The 18,607-nt window shown below is 43.6% G+C and overlaps 1 protein-coding gene across 1 annotated transcript in view; it reads left to right on the top strand.

Annotated features, from left to right (window-relative positions):
- Positions 1-230: 230 nt before the first annotated feature.
- VPS8 (VPS8 subunit of CORVET complex) overlaps positions 231-18,607 on the top strand; it is a 1,789,524-nt gene continuing 1,771,147 nt past the window's right edge. The window contains exon 1 of the mRNA XM_085648738.1: positions 231-459. Coding sequence (XP_085504864.1) covers positions 337-459 — 123 coding nt within the window. The 5' untranslated portion in view covers positions 231-336. The remainder of the gene's footprint in view (positions 460-18,607) is intronic.

Below are 18,607 nucleotides of genomic sequence, written 5' to 3'. Positions count from 1 at the left end.
GAAGAAACCAGGGGGATACGTGTATTTCCCATTGAAATGCTATTGAAGCAGAGGCAACTTCAGGCAGGTGTCAACCGTTCCGAACTGTGTATGCGTTGTATTTATATACAATTCTTGAAGGTCGTGCTCCTTGCAGAATCTGAAAGAAGGCGCGCTTCGCGAGCACCGCGACTGTGCGCATGCGTTGGGTAGACAAATGACGGTCGCTGTCATGTGATTTTCCTGTCACGTGATGTAAGCAACTCTTGCGATTTCACGCTGCAGCAGCAGGCGCTGCTTATAGCAGTGCGAGCAGAGTGCGGAAGCCAATCTCCAACCGAAACCCAGGAGACAGTCATGGAAGGGGAGCTGTCCGGAGTCCCAGAAGACGAAGATGCACACAGCTCTTGCACAAGTCTTCAGAGGGATAGCATCTTAGCAGCTGCAGACTACGTGGAGTTGGAGACCGGTGGTGAAGTGGTAAGGAGTGATGGCTTTACAATCAGTCTCAATGTCAGCCTCTGTTGTGTCTGCTCTAATTTGCTTGCACGTACTATTCACTAGAAACGAAAAAACACAGTTCCTTTTTCATTTAAATATCCATTGTTATTATATTGTTAGTTCAAATAGCCCACTTCGTGTCGTAATGGTGATTTCATTACACTCTACTCACTCGTCCAATAGTATTCAAAGTACTAATGATGGTTCTCACATTGTTGAATGTTATCAGGACCCGATATTTCTAGTCCTGCACTTTTTTATGTTTTATCGTCGTGCGTGTTGGTCACATTGGTTCAAATGAAGCTAAACTTAACCTGGAATGCATTTTGTTTTTAAATGAAATCACAGGACTGCACATACGGTGTCCTCGCACCATGGAACGGCGTAGCAACCCTTGGTCTTATACTTTTTTTTTTTTTTTTAGATCTTTACACTGACACCTTGTATGTTATAAACTTAGGAGGCACAAACTCCAGGGGGTTTCTGCTGTTGAAGTTGTGCTCAATGGTGTGACAATTACTCGGCAGTATCAGCTTGCGAATACATCCCATGTTGGCCCGAGAGTAACCACTGTCTACCTGTATTCTTTATCACCGTGTTGTGACCATAACCAAGTCAAGCTGTACTGCATAAAAGTTTTCTCACAATGCACCCATCAGACGTACAGTCATAACATTACAAATGTATAGCTAATTGCATGTAGCAAAGTGAAATGGTATCATATAAGAGGGCCTGTAATGACTATTGGAGTGCTGATCTTCTATCATAACCGTTTTCCTGAGGGTCTAACCAACGTCAAGACCATTGTGTACTATAGTAATCTATGGTGTCCCATGTAAGTAAATACTTTTCTGCAGGCTTTAATATTAGAGTAAAAAAAATCCAGCCTTCAATGCTTATTGACTTTAGCATATGCTTTTCACAATAAATATATTTTGCTTATTGCCTGTATCAAAACTTTTAATAATAAATAAATTAGCCCAATAGACTGATTATTGGTTCGCCACTCAATCAATCAATCAGTTTTTTTATTAAAGCGCACTACTCACCCGTGAGGGTCTCAAGGTACTGGGGGATGGGGATCAGCAGCTCCGTTTCAGTCGAATAGCCGGGTCTTCAGGGTTTTCCTGAAGGTGTTGTGAGGGGGCAAGTCTGATGTCGGTGGGGAGCTCGTTCAAGGTATTGGCCGCGATGTAAGAGAAGGATCTTCCCTCTGCTCTGGCTTTGAGGCTTCGCAGGGTTTCGGCGAGGAGGAGGTTGGAGGAGCGGAGGCTTCATTTGGGTACGTGGAGGGTGATTATTTCATTGAGGTATTGGGGTCCAGTGTTGTGTAGGCATAGGTCAGTATCTTGAAAGTGATTCTTTTCTCGACGGGAGCCAGTGGAGTTTGCGTAGGTGTTGGCTGATGTATTTGTGTCGAGGGACCACGAGGACGAGTCTGTCAGCGGTGTTCTGTATTGTCTGGAGCTTGTGTAGTAGAGATTTATTGATGCTGGCGTAGACTGCATTTCCGTAGTCCAGCCTGCTGGTGATGAGTGCGTGGGTGACTGTCTTTCCAATGAAACCGTCTGAGCCCTACTGTATTTTAAAAGATATATATATATCAACATTTTTCATACTTGCATTACAGTAACAGTTCTCAGCAGGAATGTGAAGACATTTCAACGTCAATACCAGAGCATCAAGTTCTTTATACAGTAGGACGACATTAGCATGTCCCATTGGTCCCCGTCTGGTCCGCCCCTCCCAACCCTCTGTCCAACTCGTCTCAGTACCTCACTGGGATTCATTAGGCATGAGTCTATAGTGTTAAAGCCACGGCTTCCATATTCTCCAGAACTTTTTGGGGACAGCCCCTTGCCTGATAAGTCGTTTTCTCTCCCAGCAAATACATGTCCATGCTTCTCTTCCAGTCAGTCAGTGATGGGCATAGCACCGCCCCCCCATGCCTGGCCAGGTCACGCTTTGCCACCACCAATCCAAGCTGGAGTAGCAATACTTTTGTCCTAGCAAGATCAACCTCAATTTGAATTCCCAGCAGAACTAACTGCGGGTTCAAGGGGATCGCCCCCTCCAGAATGGCCCCTAGCTCCTCTAACTGATTCACCCAGTACCTCTGAATCTGGGAACATTCCCAAATCGTGTGGAAGAAGGTACCCTCCGGCACACGGCAGCGCAGGCAGTTGGGTTCCTCCGCTCTCCCTATTCTGTGTAGACGTGCCCTATCGTAATATGCCCTGTGTAAATACTTGAATTGGATCAATCGTAGTCGCGATTTAATGGCCACCTCACGAGGATGCATCAGTGCCATTTCCCAGTCCAGATCCTCTATTTCTCCCACATCCAGTTCCCACTTGGCCTTCAACTTCTGTAGGGAGTCTGGTTTGTTATGGATGATGGTCCTATATGTCCAGGAGACTGCCTTATCTCCTATCTCTCCCATCAGGAGGCGACCCTCTAATGGTGCATACTCCGGAATTTCTGTCGTGTCAATATGTTGTGCCCGCCACGCGTGTAGCAGTTGTAAATATTTATAATATTGGGATTTAGACATAGCATACTCAGTCTGGAGGTATGAGAAAGTCACCATTTTCCCTCGATATAGTACGTCTTTCAGCTGTGAGATGCCCAGCAGGTCCCATTTCCGGAAACCTGTCAATTTTGTGATTGCTTTAAGTCTGTTGCCCGCCCAAAGAGCCCTACTGTATTGATCGTAAGCTTAGCCGCAAGGCGAAAGTGCTATACATGCTCTCTTTTTCTGTGGAACCAAACAGCTTCTGCCTAATCAAATGCTGTACTCAAGAAAACCAACAGTTGGTGGAGTGTAAACTCCTTTCTCAGTTTCACTTTTGAAAGCTCTTCTTTTATTGATCACTTTAGGTCGGCGACAGCCGCACGGTCTAGCCAGACCTGAAAAAGTTCTGTTCGAGAACCCACAGATTGTGTGCGATTGCTGAAAAGTGAGGGAAGATCAGTTTCGGACAGGAAAGCAAATTAACCCTGTCAAAAACAAACAAATCAGTTTCACTCTGCAGGTGGCATAGAGAACAATGGTGCCATGAGACAGTGTTGGGTCATCACAGCCTATCGTGCTCTCGAAGCAGCTCCCTTGGCCTGACGTCTACCAGGATGGTAGGATGGCTAATCAAGGTCCGAGAAAGATAGGCGATAGTAGCTAGGGTGTTTAGTCAGGAGGGCCATGTCAAGGATAGCCAACCTGTGACTTGTTAGTAGATGGGCATTGTTTTTACAATCTTTGCTTCAAAAGAAAGATACAACAAGGGACTAGAACTATAGTAAAACTGTTCTATCTTACTTAATTAGTGGTAAATTAGCCATACCTTGAAGATTTGGCTGTATTTTATCACCTCGCTTATCACAAATACCCAGCTCTATTGAAACAACCTCAGTCCTGTTTCTGCCATAAACATTTAAGCTGTCTCAGCAGGGAAATCTCAAACTTTATGTAGGAATATTAATTATGTTTGGTAAAGTTCTACCTGGTTTCAAAACAAGCAATTAAAGCCAGTAGATCTTGGCACTAAAAGGCCAAGAAATTGGCTATACTACTGCTTTTTGCCAATTGCACTCTTGCACATGCATGGCTGCCAATATTTCAATCTTCTTTGTACTAAAGAAAACCTATTCCAAGATAGCCACAGATGCACAGGGTGCCTCGCGTGCCAAAAAGAATGCAAGAGGTAGAGCAGCGCTTTGCAGCTGTCAATCCCTTGGATAAAATAATTAGTAAATACATTTAGTATGGAGAGAGGTATGGGGAGCATCAGGGAGTGGGAGGGAATAAATGGGACGTTGCAGGGAGTCCGGAAAAATAGGCTAGAGAGGAAGGAAACATATGCAATCTAATGAAGTGTAGAAGAAAAAAAAAAAAAAAGAGTCCCCTCAACAATGCAGTAGAAAAGGAAATTAACAGAGATTGATAGCAAGGCTCCAGACATGAGCAAGGGACTGACCCAGAGTCCACTCTAAATACATCTTATGTATAGAAACCATAGGTCTACTTACGGAAAGCTAAAGCTATCTGTAGCTGAGACCTAAAAAGAATGTGTGAGAATAGCAGTATGTGATTTAAATAGTGTTTAACAGCATATTGTATATTATGTATGTGTTTTACATTTCCCACATTTATAATAGAGGGTATAAGGAGATACCAAGAATTGCCCGCAGTTACACAGTTTTTGGTTATATGCTGAAGCCAGAATTCTTATTCAGATTCCATGGTCGAAAGGAGTCAATTGAATATGGTCGTAATAGAGACCCCATTGTCCAGAAAAAGATGCCTTGCAGCATGTGACACAATGGATTTTTAATTAGAAAAAAGAAAACTCATAACAAAGTTATTAATATATCAGTTTGAAATCAATTCTGTCCTACTGAAGAGGGTCAGTTGGGCTGTATGATCAGATTTCTAAGGGTATTGCTGCCCCCACTACAAAAGCATACAAAGACACAAAGGGATATTTATGTCTTTTTGTTATGCTTTTGCAACTCTGTTTACTAAAAAAAAAAGACTATTGGTATTTCCTCTGACTAATATCTCTCCATTGCAGCAAAGAGAGTTTGACATTGTGTGAACACAGGTGACAAAGTGACTGATATTAAGCAAGCAATAAGTTCTCCCATGGAAGTGAAGTCTAAAACACTCATTTAAAATCTGATATGTTGCTCTGCAGTAGCTCTTAAGGAGCTTGTAAAACCCTTCCTGGAATGTGTTTATGCTTGTTATTTGCCCACTGTCTAACATATGTGGTTACAAAGAGAGTGGTAGAGGTGGCTAAAACAAACATTTAGAAAGCTCAGGGGACATGCATCGGTGCTTTTAATGCTGCTGTCCTGAGTGGAAGTCCAAGCAAACATTCTATCACACACACTATGAGACTTGAGAACCTCAAGGCCATAGGTCAAAACTGATTTGCATATGGCTGGGTCCAAACTGGAATGGCATGGTGAGCAAAAAAACAATGGATTTAGGCCAAGATCTCTGTACTGGGGTGAATGTATGACATTGTTCTCCATTCTGTCCATCAATAGTTCTTTTTGCATTTGTCATCCCGAGTGGGACGGGTATGCCCAGACGTGGGTCCCGTGCTCTCCATGCCACCGGAGTCAAGCTATCCTGGCTGATGAGGGGTGAAACCCCGAAACCGGTCCTAGGATGCTTGTTTCCAGTCCAGGGAGCCTGGCAGTTCGGGCTGGACTGTTCCCATTGGGCACAGGGTCAAGACTGGTTGGTATATGGCTGGGTCCAAACTGGAATGGCATGGTGAGCAACAAAACAATGGATTTAGGCCCAGATCTCTGTACTGGGGTGAATGAATGACATTGTTCTGCATTCTGTCCATCAATTGTTGTTTTTGCATAGGTCAATGTGTTGGCACATCTTCCTGGGACACGTTTGGGACAGATACTTGGCACAAGATGTCTTGGTTATTTTGTATTTAATTTGCTTGGTATGGTACGTAAACCGTAAGGTGTCGGTTTCTTAATGGAGTTTCAGTAACAAATAGCAGACTTTGAGGTTCTCTTAAGATATCCCCGACTGTCACTGTATTAAACTACCATCTTTAGACCAGTGACCTAGCAGTTGTTGGCTAATTGTTAGATAACTAGTTTTGCATGTGATGTTTGTAAATGGGGCCACCAACAAAATGTATATGAAGTGTATTGATTGCTACAGATTCCTTTCAATGTGATACAGTGCCCATGTCCATTCTTTGATGACTGGACAGCTGATTTTACTGTTACCTTTATGTTTACCTTTTGTTACTTCAAACCAACATGCAATCTCTTATTATTAATGTGAAAGTCGTTGTACACCACTGTTCATTTTGGGCCCTTTTTTACTGTGCATTGAGCTACAGTTTAATTATATCACCTGTAAATGATGTGAACAGTGCTTTTATTTGCATAACCCCACTTGTTGACCATGATGTAATATCCAGGTGCTTTCTTTACAAGCTGTTATGAGTTTTGTAGACCCCCATAAGCTATGTGGGCACTTAAATAGTGTTTAAGGCTGTTGTGAAATTTATTCTTAAGTATATTGAAATTAATCCATAGGAATTATTGTTATCATTGTAGTTTGTACACCAACTACAATAGAACGCACACAGCAACCAAATCCAAGAACATGTAAGCCCTGGTGTCTGCTAATGCCCTCGCATGGATGGACCTTCAGGATATATTGCAGTATTCAATCTCGTATTGATTGTGGTAACCCATCATTGGTAATTTTAATGCTATGTAGCATTCTATTTTTCTTTATAGTTTATTCTCAGTTGCTGGTGTCCATGGTAATTGTTGGGTCCACTGTTGTATTTCTCGCGGTGCATGACAGACACGAACATGTCACTGCGTGTCATGGCTCGTGTCTGTCTAGCGTCTTATGCACGAGCTGTTATCTTTTGAAATGGTGGTTGGAGGGTTGTGGGCAGAGAACGCTTGATGTACATTGTGTACTGGACCTGGATACTGGGTAGACGTGTTTCCTGATTAAACACGCTACATGAAATCATCCTGCCTCCGCATCCTCTTTCCTACATTGGCGACGACCGGGAACGGATTTCCTGCTGCTACGTTGTGTTGCAGAGTTACTGCTTGCTACATTTTGCGGATTTTAATTTTTTTTTTTTTTTTGAAAACCTTTATTGACAGTTCAATAGAGAACAAGTATGGGCCTACAACCCCCCGGGCCGGCCGCTAAGCAATCAGAGCAAAAACAGGCAAGTATAAACACAGGCAGCACATCGGGGAGCAGAATCGTGATGCTAATACTGTGAACAGCGTAGGTAGGGCACCAGGAGAAAAAGGTTTTCGTTTTATAATGAAACAAGGCAGAAGGATCAGGTGCCAGACAATTTTCAAACAGCAAGTACAGGTATGCAGAGTAATAGACGTAAACGATTTACAGCAATCTATTAGGTCAATGGCGCAAACACAAGAACATCAGGATGAGGAAGAGTATCATAAGCAGTTGTGCCTGCAGTCCCCCGCCAGAACTCCCGGAGAGCACCCCGGAAATTGTGGTACACATGGGGCGGCAACGAGTCATAGCAAAGGAGGTGTATCACACTGATCCCAGAAAAAGAAAAACAAAAAGAATCAGAGAAGAAAAAGGAGGCCATGGAAAAAGAGATAAAAGACGAAAGAATCCCCTCCCCCAACCCCCCACCCTGCACCTCTGCAAATGAGTACGGCCCCCCCCCCCAGCAGTGTGCCTGTCGCCCTGGAACCAGACCCGAAATATAGGAGAAGAGGGAAAAAGAAGTAGGAAAAGAACCCCACCAGACGGGGGGGGTGGAGAAAGTATTAATAAACTGGAGGAGGGCCTTCAAAACATACCCCCGGCTTCTCCCTCCCGCACGGTAAGTTTCCCCCAAAGTGAACAATAAACAGCACAAAAGCGATCTTCTCAAAGAAAGATGGGGAGCACTATGCACCTATTATGCTGTTAGCTATACCAGGAGAGCACGCAACCCCTGAGCCCGCCCGTCCACTAGATGACCACCCCTGAAGGATCAGCCTTATCCCTGACCACTCTTTGGAATTCTGCCCATGCCTACCCCTCGACCCAGCACCATATCCGACGTTCCAAGGTAGAGGATTGTCCAAAAACGTCCGAGAAGCGACGCACACAGGTGGGGTGGAAGTCTCTGAGCATAAACACAGTCCGCAGCGTGGAGAAACAGGCCTCCCAGTGCTGCCCCAGGATATGCACTGCACTCAAGGTCCAGGAAGGCAGAAGCAGCCAAAGCAGACAATAGTTGCTGGAGTTGTCCCTGGGTCGCAGGAGGGCACGCACGGGACGAGGCTACCCCACCCCACTCAGGTCCAATGCCTCCGGGACAGATCAGGCCCTCAGCTGGACGAACACACTGTAGCATACTGACCTGAGTGTCCAGCCGTGCACTAACCTCAGGGGTGGCCGCCAAAGTGTCCTCCTGTGCGCAGTGTGGGTAGTCCCTATGTACGTGCGGACAGGCGGGTCGCCATTGCCCCAACGCCGACGCCACACCGTCGAGCTTACTCCCCAAGACCCCGACACCATGAATCAAGGAGGAGTGAAGAGCACCAAGGGCCTCGAGGAGGTCGCCGTACCCCAGCACAGCTCTCTGCGATCGCGCCGCCACACTCCCAAAAGTCGCACTCTCACAAGCCCGCTGCGACCCAGCGGACAGGATGGTAGGCTTCATCGCAACAAGATGGCCGCCAAGTATGCCCGACCCTCACCGTGGCCGGGACCCTGGGACAAGCGTCTCGATGGCCACGTCGCTGGTGACCGGGTTCCGGGGGCAGGCGAAAAGTTATCCGTTGCGTGGTCACGGGCAACAGTCGTCCCCACTACGGACCCGCTCCCGTAAAAAGCCGGGGGCGGCCCGCCATGATCAGGGCAGGATACGGCGGCAGCCGGGCAGCTCACCATCAAAGGCAGGGGCAGCCACCGGAGGATCTGAGAATTGCACCCACGGGCATGCACTCGGACCGCTACACTTGACAGTAGAAACGACCACGACGAAATGTAGGCCGAGTTTGGCACCGCTCCGGTGGACCGCCTCCGCCCAGTCACAACAGGCCGCTGTTGTTGAACTGCCACCCGGCCACGGCGTCCACTTGAGGTCCCGGCTCCAGGGCCGCACAGGCCGCAAAGTTCAAATGCTCGTTTCTCCGGCGATACCGCAGCCGGAAACCTCGGAGTCACACAGTCGGGTGCCACTCTCCTTCAGAAACACGACCGCGTAGCACAGGTTGAGGATCTCGTGCAGGATATCCGTGCGGGATGCGGAGGTTCACGGAGCCGGGAGTCTACGCTGCCATCCCGGTCGCCATCTTGGCTCCTCCGCGGATTTTAATTTTTGAAATTTTCTTCGTCTGGATTTTCCAAGACAACCACTCTGAGCTGCTCTTATTACAGATTGGAGCTTTGTGCAATGTTTTATTTGGCATTCTTTATTTCAACTCTTATTCCTCATTCGCCAATTTTGCCATTATTTTTATTTCTCCTCCTCGCTTTCTTCTCTACTCTACGTTGCTGCAATGTCTGCTGTGTCTGTACTTTGTCCCACACACACTTTGTATGAGTCTTTTGCTGATTTAAAGGATTCCTGCTTGTCCTAACTGGCTCCGCCAGTTGTTGGGTACATCCTTCAATTTGCGATCTGTGGTTCCATTTCTTCGTCTGGTGGGTCCTAGCAACGCATAAACGCTCTGCTGCCCAGCAACCACTATGTGGATTTTCTTAGCGTCTTAGCAACACCTAGGAACCTCCACGCAGTTTTACGGATCAAACGTTGCGCATTATTTCACGTTTTTGACATCTTTGGCGGCCATTTTGATTTCTTCTCTTCAAAGGATTTTCATCGAAACAGTTTCATTAATTTGTTTGCCAATTTCGCAAGAAGATTTTCATTGAAACAACATCAATTTGTTTCCAGTTTCCATGGCAACGTATTCACCATGCATTTCAAGGATTCCTAATCTTCAGTGATACGTACACCGCATGTCTTTAAGGTACTTTTTGGTCTCGCCTGATCCAGCGCATGCGCTGGTCTGGCCGAGACATTTTGTATGCAGGTTTTCCAAGTGCTGCCTGTGGCCTAAAGCCTGCGTGCACGCGAGCGTGCACGCGCGCAGCCGCCATGTGTACCTCTGCCGTGCTTGATCGCGACCACGATCACTTTCACTTTCGCGGCCGCTTGATTGCGTCCGCGATCACTTTCACGGGCAGCGCGGCAGTGTTATTTTCACGGCACCGCGTCAATGCTTGTTTATTTTTTCTTTTCATTGGACACATTTTGCTCTGAAAATAGGATCAAAAACGATAATTTTGCCACAAATGCGGAGTAATTGTGCAACATGGAATTTCACATGACAATATAACAATTATAAGAAGAAATTCCCAAATCTATGCAAATTACATCCGGTTAACTGAAATTTCACCAAGGCATAATAGTTTGAAATCACTTTGTCTGATGTGTGTAAAACATGTTTTTGCTCTGCTGTAAAAATCTTATTGGAAAATGCTGCTTATTATGTTGTCTATTCTCAAGTAGCAACACAGGTGCATAATCTGTTTACTCCGTTTTTGCAACAATGGAAAACTTTATGTAATACTGAAGCAATCTCTTTCTTTGAGGTCGTACTCGGATATCTAGTGTGTGAGGTATCGATTTCTTGGTGTGGTGATGGTGCATTGTATGGGAATTACCAAAAGGCTAACCTGAATGCATCAATATTTAAGTTAAGGCCTAGGAGCACGAGTTCTTCTTGGCTGTATGGTCTAATTTGCTCCAACATGTATACACCTGAACTGTTAATTCCTCCTCATTGTAAGGCAGGTCAGTGTTAGTGTGTGAGCCTTGTTTTTGGAAAAGAAAACAGTATGTTGTTTAAGAGAAAACCTTTGTGAAGCTGACAGTAAAATATTTATGCTTTTAAAAATGTAGATTTTCTGAAATTTAACAATTATGCTGCTAGAAATGATTTAAGGGCCACCTCCTTCCTCTCCCTTACTAGTACAGTGTTAATTATTCGTCCAGCCTCACGAATAGATAGTGGAATGTTTGTAGGAGCTGCGGTGTTTGCCTTTTCATAGACACACCACCCTTCTTCCTATTACACTTACAATTCGCCTTTCTCAAACATAACAAGCAGGACAAACTTCCTGACATCCTTTCACTCTAGCAGGAAAGCCTTACAGAGAGCCCCTTGCTGCAAACTCAACAGCACTGTTCCTGCACCATTACAGCCTATCCTAGAACCAGTTAAGTAAACTAAGATAAACATATCATAAATCGATTCACACAGCACTACGTCATACCTTTTTACCTGGCACACAATACTCCATAGGTCAAGCGGTGGCTAACCAACCACCCAACCCAAAGTAAAATGGCTGAGTCTTTCAGTATTCCTATTCCTGCAGAGTGAGCACAGCCAAGATCAAACTCGCTGTGTTTTCACATTAACATGAGCTATTACTGAACTGGCCTCTTAAGAAATCTCCATTAACTAACTATAGACAACACAAAAAAAATCACAATCAGTAAAAAGCCCAGTAACGTAACAAAAACATGCACAGATTAGGTAGGTACTAGGATGCAATAGTAATTTTAGAAGGCACTAAGAGAATACTGATGGCATAATGTATGGCTGTATCTGCTGTAACGCTGTGAAACCACAAAAACCTACTTTTTCCGCGGCCTCTACATTATCTTTCTTTGCTTAGAAATTATATGCCCTATTCAAAAATTGAAGCATAGAAGCACAGGCAAAGATTTAGATCTCCGCTCGAGCATACTTGTAGGGTTTTTGAAATTCACAAACATCACCAGAAGTGTATCTGGAAACCTGTGCCGTGTTTCGCATACAGGAGAACTGCACAGGGAAAAGTGGATCCTCCTGTGCAAATGCACAACTTTGGTTGGAAAACATTTTACTCTGTGGATAAAGCCCTTTCGCTACGCTCACAGCAGATCTTGGAGTGATCCCGTCCCCTTTTCATCTGCATTCCCGAACTTTCAAGGCTAGCACCTACTTTCCATCCCGTGAGTGGCATTTACTGCTTCTGATTTCTCCACTATCCTGGTAGAGAAATCTGCGGTGGTAAATTGATTTATGCCCAACCTGTACCACTTTATAAAATATAAATTCCTGGCCGGTGTAGAAAAAAAACAAGCCTTGGCATAGCCAATAGGTTTCGCTTTTGGGACCTTATAAGTGTTTAGCCATGCAACAGTTGCATAACTAAATACTTATAAGGTCCCAAAAGCGAGACCTATTGGCTATGTCAATGCTTGTTTTTTCTTCTTCGGTGACACGCACACCGCGTGTCATATTAGACATTCTTATTTACAAGCACTTTCTTTGGTATTTATCCATCACTATTTATTTCTTCTCACCATGTCTGGAATTGTTCCACCTCCTTCCTTTATCCTTTATCGAATGCTGGGGAACCTCCCATGGATTGGGAAGTTTGTGGCTTATGTTGAAGTATTGGAAGAGGAGGAATGGAAATTTAAAAATGTGAGGATTGAAAGGAGAAGTACTCTATTTCTTTGTTATAGGTGCGGAAGTCCAGGACATTTGGCTAACTCCAAAACGTGTCCAGCTATTAATAAAACTTGTTCTAAATGTAGTAAGAAAGGTCATTTTAGGAAATTTTGCAAATCAACTCAAAAGAGGGTAAACGTTGTACAAAATATGGATGACTATGAATGTTCTTATGACAGCTATGAGAACAACATTAATACTGTTATTAATGTTTGTGGTAGTGAAGGAGTTAGCAAATTTCCTTCTGGTGATATCACTATTGATAATGTCAAGTTGAAAGTCCTTGTTGATTCGTGTGCGTGGTATACCATCATCGCTCTTGATGTGGTTAAGGACAAATGGCCCAATAAAGTTCTATCCACTCCTGATGTTACACCCGGAGGGTACACCGGACACAAAATTGATTTAGTTGGGTTCTTTTAGGCTAATTTGATGTTTTCAGGACGTTACACTTTTGGAAAAGTTTACGTTGCAAAATCAGGGTGATCTCTTTTGGGATGGCCACACCAAGAACCATTGGGAATTAGACTTGACCCCAGAGCTGATCCTCCTGTTTATGTCGTTGAATCTACCAAAACTATTTAAGGGGACAATTTTAATCTTGTTTATCAATTAAAGGAACAGTTCTCAAGTGTCTTCAGTGGGAAACTTAAAGAATATCAAGGTTTCAAACATGTAATTAAGTTGCACAATGACGCAGTACCTATTCGTCACAGAGTGAGAAATGTTCCTCTCACTTACAGGACCAAACTCAAAGATATGCTCAAAGACCTATGCGAAACAAATATTATAGAACCCATTGAGTCATCACCATGGGTTTTTCCGATCGTTATTTTGGTCAAATCTACTGGTGAGCTCAGGCTATGTGTAGACCTTTGCAGTCTCAATAATGCTATCTGGGTTGATGCTCATCCTTTGCCCAATTTGCATGAGATGGTGTCCACATTGGCAGGTGCGCAGGTATTTTCATGCATTGATTTGGCTAATGCGTACCACCAAGTAGTTTTGGATGAAGGATCAAAAGATCTTACAGCTTTTCTTACCTCTGACGGCCTTTTCAGATATCGCTGAATGGCCTTTGGTCTTGCCAGCTCTGCGTCAGTTTTCCAAAGGTTAATGAAAGATACTCTGGAAGGTTTAACTGGCGCGATTGCCTTTCAGGACGACATACTTGTGTATGGCAAGAATGCTGATGAACATGATGAAAACTTTAGAAAAGTCATTGCGGCATTATCTGTTAAGGACCTCACACTCTGTCTTGATAAGTGCAAAATTAGAGCAACCGAGGAGGAGTATCTAGGACACACCATCAGTGGTTGGGGCATCAAACGCAAACATGTTGAGAGCTTTCTCAATGCTCCTGTACCTACTTCCAAGGAACAATTAGTAGCTTTTCTTGGGCTAATTGAATTTTACGCTAAGTTTACACCCAATTTCGCTGCCAGAGTAGATCCTTTCAGGTGTCTTCCAAAAAAAAAATGCAAAGTTTTCCTGGACTGATGACATGTCGACATCTTTTCAAAATGTGAAAGAATTCATAGTGAATGCTCCATGTCTGAAACCTTTTGTGTCTGGTAAAAAGTGTATTGTGATGGTGTTAGCCAGCAACACTGGATTGGGGGGTGTTCTCATACAAAGAGACAATGGCAAAGAATGGATTATAGCTTATGCATCCAGAGCATTGAGAGACGCTGAGAAACATTACTCAGTCATTGAGAGGGAGTTGTTAGCGTGCATTTGGGGGGCAGAACATTTTAAATCATTCTTATGGGGTACCAAGTTCACCATCAAAACCGATCACAAGCCCCTTGTGTACATGATGGCACCGGGTGGAGGACGTACTATGTTTGCTCGTCTTGCAAGGTTAGCCTCCAGATTGCAATCGTTTCAGTACCAAATAGAATATGTGCAAGGTAATGTGAACATACATGCTGATTACTGACAGGAGAAGAAGAAGAGTGTGAGGTTGCTTTTACTTCTCATGATGTAAATCTGGTGTGTGGTGAACAAGCTAACTTACATGAAGATGTTTGGTTACAGGAAATGGAGAAAGATGTAGAGCTGATTAATGTCAAAAAATAAATTTTGCAAGGTTGGCCTGAGCAGAGGAAAGTATCAGGTGATATGATGAGTTACTTCAAAGTGCATGATGATTTGGCCGTTGAGTGTGGTTTAGTTATGAGAGGTGACAAATTAATTCCCCCCCACTCATTGAGAAATTTTATTGTTGGAATTGCTCATAAGGGTCATTTAGGCATTTCTTTCACGAGGAGACGCATAAGGGAATCTTTTTGGTGGCCCGGGATTGATGTTTGTGTTGAACATTTTGTTCGCGTGTGCACAAATTGTGCCAATAGTTACAAATCTGCTACAGCTTTGCATCCTGAACCCCGCCCTTTAGACTTTCCATCTACTCCATGGCATAAACTTGGTCTCGATTTTGTTGGGCCGTTTGGTGTTCTACCCAGACAAGAAGCTTTTGGCATTGTTTTAATCAGCTACTACTCAAAGTGGCCAGAACTTAAGATGGTTAAGGATGTCACGTCACAAAATATCATAGAATTTTTAGACGATGTATTTTGTAGAGAAGGGATTCCTGAAGAGATCGTCACTGATATTGGACCCCAATTTGTCAGTAAAGAAATTGAATGTTTTTTTTAAAAGTGTGACATTGTGCACAACAAAATTGCTGCTTTCCATCCCGGGGCCAATGGCCAGGTTGAGCGATTTAATCGTGTTGTGAAAGAGGCTATTAAACTTTCTGTAAAAGGAGGTTTGAATTGGCGCAATGCGTTGCAGTCCATGTCATTAGCGTACAGAACATCTCCTAATTTTGTTACCTTAGTTAGCCCATTTGAGCTTTTGAGAGGATGTAAACCTAGTACTAAACTAGTTCCTTGGTGGTTATAGAATAATCTAGGTGAGAGCAGTCAATTTTCTAATGTAGATTATACCTTGGTTCACCACAGAGTCAATGCATACAAGGAGAAGATGAAACAAGCCATGGAAAAGAAACAAGGATCTATAAGCAAACCGGGAATTTCAGTTGGGGATATGGTTCGCATAAAAAAAAAAAAAAAAAAGAGTTACCAAGAGTTTTCCTGTTTGGTCTCCACCCAAAAGAGTTGTAGAAGTTTTCCATCCATACGTGTGTGTGTGTGTGTGTGTGTATATATATATATATATATATGTGTATTTGTATGGGAATATATATGTGTGTATGTATATGGGTATATGTTTATGCAGGTATGAATGTGTATATATATGTGTGTGTGTGTGTATGTATGCATTTATATATAGATATATTTTTTTTTTTTTGTAAAACAATTGCTCTGCAGCGAAGAAGCACTCCGCAGCAGGTAGGTGATTACCATATATTTAATTGCGTGTTTGAAGGTGACAATACATCCATTTCATCAATCCTCTTTGCCAACGCGTTTCAGAGCGGTCTGCTCCTTCTTCCTGGGCATAATGGCTGTTGCAGTCTTAATAGGCTAACACAGTCCCATATATCGTGTGTCTTTAAATCTTACGGCCTCAGGTGTGCCTACTTAGTAGCTTGCTATTGTTTCTGATGCACTATGGGACATGTGGTTTCTATCTGCCAAAACTTTCACCCACAGTGGGTTCTGCAATTCGACATTATCATTTTAAAAGGTCACAGCGATTATGTGCCAGTTCACTGTGATATTCAAGCACTCCAGTGCGCCCTGGTATGAAATTCCCACCATCGTTAGTTTTACGCTCTGCTGCACCGTCTTCGGCATGGAAAGTTCCTGCTTGACGGCCCCATTCTCCAGCGGCTCCTTCCTCATTCATCAGGTGGTGCTCCCTCCACGACCGAAGCCGTCGTGTTACTTTTGTAAAACAATTGCTCCGCAGCAAAGAAGCACTCCACAGCAGGTAGGTGATTACCATATATTTAATTGCGTGTTTGATGGTGACAATACATCACCGTGATACCTTTTAATTAATTAAAATGACTGATTGCGGAACCCACTGTGGGTGAAAATATGGCAGATTGAAACTACAAGTCTCATAGTGCATTTGAAAATAAAGCGAGCTACTAAGCAGGCACACCGGAGGCCAGAATGATTAAATACACATGAGACATTGTGAGCCAATAAAACCGCAACAGCCATTATGCCCATGAAGAAGGAGTAGACAGCTGTGAAACGGATTGGCAGAAAGGCTTAAATTACGGATGAAATGCCACTTTCACACGCAAATAAAAGTATGATTTTACCCATCAGCTGTGGAGTGCTTCCTTGCTGCAGAGCGATTGTTTAACATATTATCTACTGGCGGTCGCCAGTAGATAGTTAGTTAGGACCGTGTTTCCATAGGAAATCTCAAAATTCTATTTTGAATAACTTTGGCGCCGGTTGACGAATCTTCGCGAAATTTTCAAAACTAATGGGGCGCTCCGCTCAGCTCCTACCCTGAAAGTCTCGGGGGGGATTCGTCAAGCGGGGGCCGAGAAAAAAGGGGGGGTCCCAAAACGCGTTTTCCCCATGCATTTTCCCATAGGACCTTTAGTCGAAGGTACAGCCCGAACGGCTGAACAGAATTACTTGAAATTTGGCAGAGAGGTAGTCCTCAGGTCAGGGATGTGCCTTTTGCATATATGGAGTCAATCTGTTCAGTAGTTCCTGAGAAAATTGCAGTTAAAAGCACATACATATCTATAGCCGCGCACCGTGCGTGCACCGTGCGCGCACCGTGCGCACACTGTTACGTGCGCGAGCGTAATTCTGATTGGTTGTTACATGTCAGTCAACATTCGAATCGGTCGAAATCAGGAAGTGTCGGCCGCCATTTTGTTTGTTTTCAGTGCGAGTGGAAAAGGAAGGTGGCGAACGTGAAAAGGGGGCAGGGTAGAGAGTTCCTGACCCCCTAGCCTTGGTCAGGGGTTCCCTGAAGGACCCTGAAGGCAGAAAAAAACATGTAAATTTTGTTTTTTTTAAATCGCGGAGGTGCGCGCACGGTGAAAAACCATAAAAAAATATTTTTAATACGTAGTTTATTGAAAAATAAATATATAAAAAAAATATACATACATAATTTAGCATTTTAAAAAACGTACAAATTCTCTGAAAAAACCATAGGTTTCACACACGTTATAGTTAGGAATTAGCATTTAAAAAACCTTGCAAATTAACTTAAAAAACCATAGGTTTCACACGTTATAGTTAGGTGGATATTTCACTCGTAAAAAACCAATGAAATTCCCCTGTTATAGTTAGTTGAGATAACTATAACTCGCGCAAACGCCACTCTATCACAAGGATGATGTCATCAGTGATGTCATGAGTGATGCCACTGACCATGTCATGAGTGATGTAATATGTGACGTCATGAGCAGAGGATTGCGGGCGCTCGAGTTATAGTTATCTGAACTAACTATAACGGGGAAATTTCATTGGTTTTTTACGAGTGAAATATCCACCTAACTATAACATGTGTGAAACCTATGGTTTTTTAAGTGAATATATATATATATATGTGTGTATATATATATATGTGTGTATATATATATATATATCTATCTCCACCAAAGATTTCTCTCCCGTGAGAGAAAAGAACCAGAGTGACACAACGGGGAGCCTTTGGAGAACACTTTATTGCTGCATGGAGGGCATGACTCGTTTCGGGTTGAGTCTCTTCATCAAATGCCAAACACCTGAAACTGCTCCCTGTCGCCTTTCAAATTATCCATTTTACTCCCATTGGTGGGAGCCCAGCAGAGTCAACCAATCGCAGTAGCACTTCTTCGCAGTCCCTCTGGTGGACCACGACTGCCAGAAAGCACCATTTCGGCTTGCAGGTACGTGCTTTGACCTGTTGACCCCTTGTAACCCAAAGTGAGTGCTGGTGATGCATGAACAATCGTGTGTGGGTGCAGATTAAAATCGCAGTATATATTCTTAGTCGCATCGTCCGCTGTAGAATTTGATACTGACTCCAGCACGCTCAGGATGCTTCAATATGTGTTTATTTGAGGCTACAAATCTGGTAGGTGATGCGTTTTTAACAGCCTCTGCTGTCTTTTTCAAACCTA

This window comes from Triturus cristatus, chromosome 3_2, assembly GCF_964204655.1.
Source record: "Triturus cristatus chromosome 3_2, aTriCri1.1, whole genome shotgun sequence".
Taxonomy (NCBI): domain Eukaryota; kingdom Metazoa; phylum Chordata; class Amphibia; order Caudata; family Salamandridae; genus Triturus; species Triturus cristatus.
This window is presented reverse-complemented; position numbering and strand designations above follow the sequence as displayed.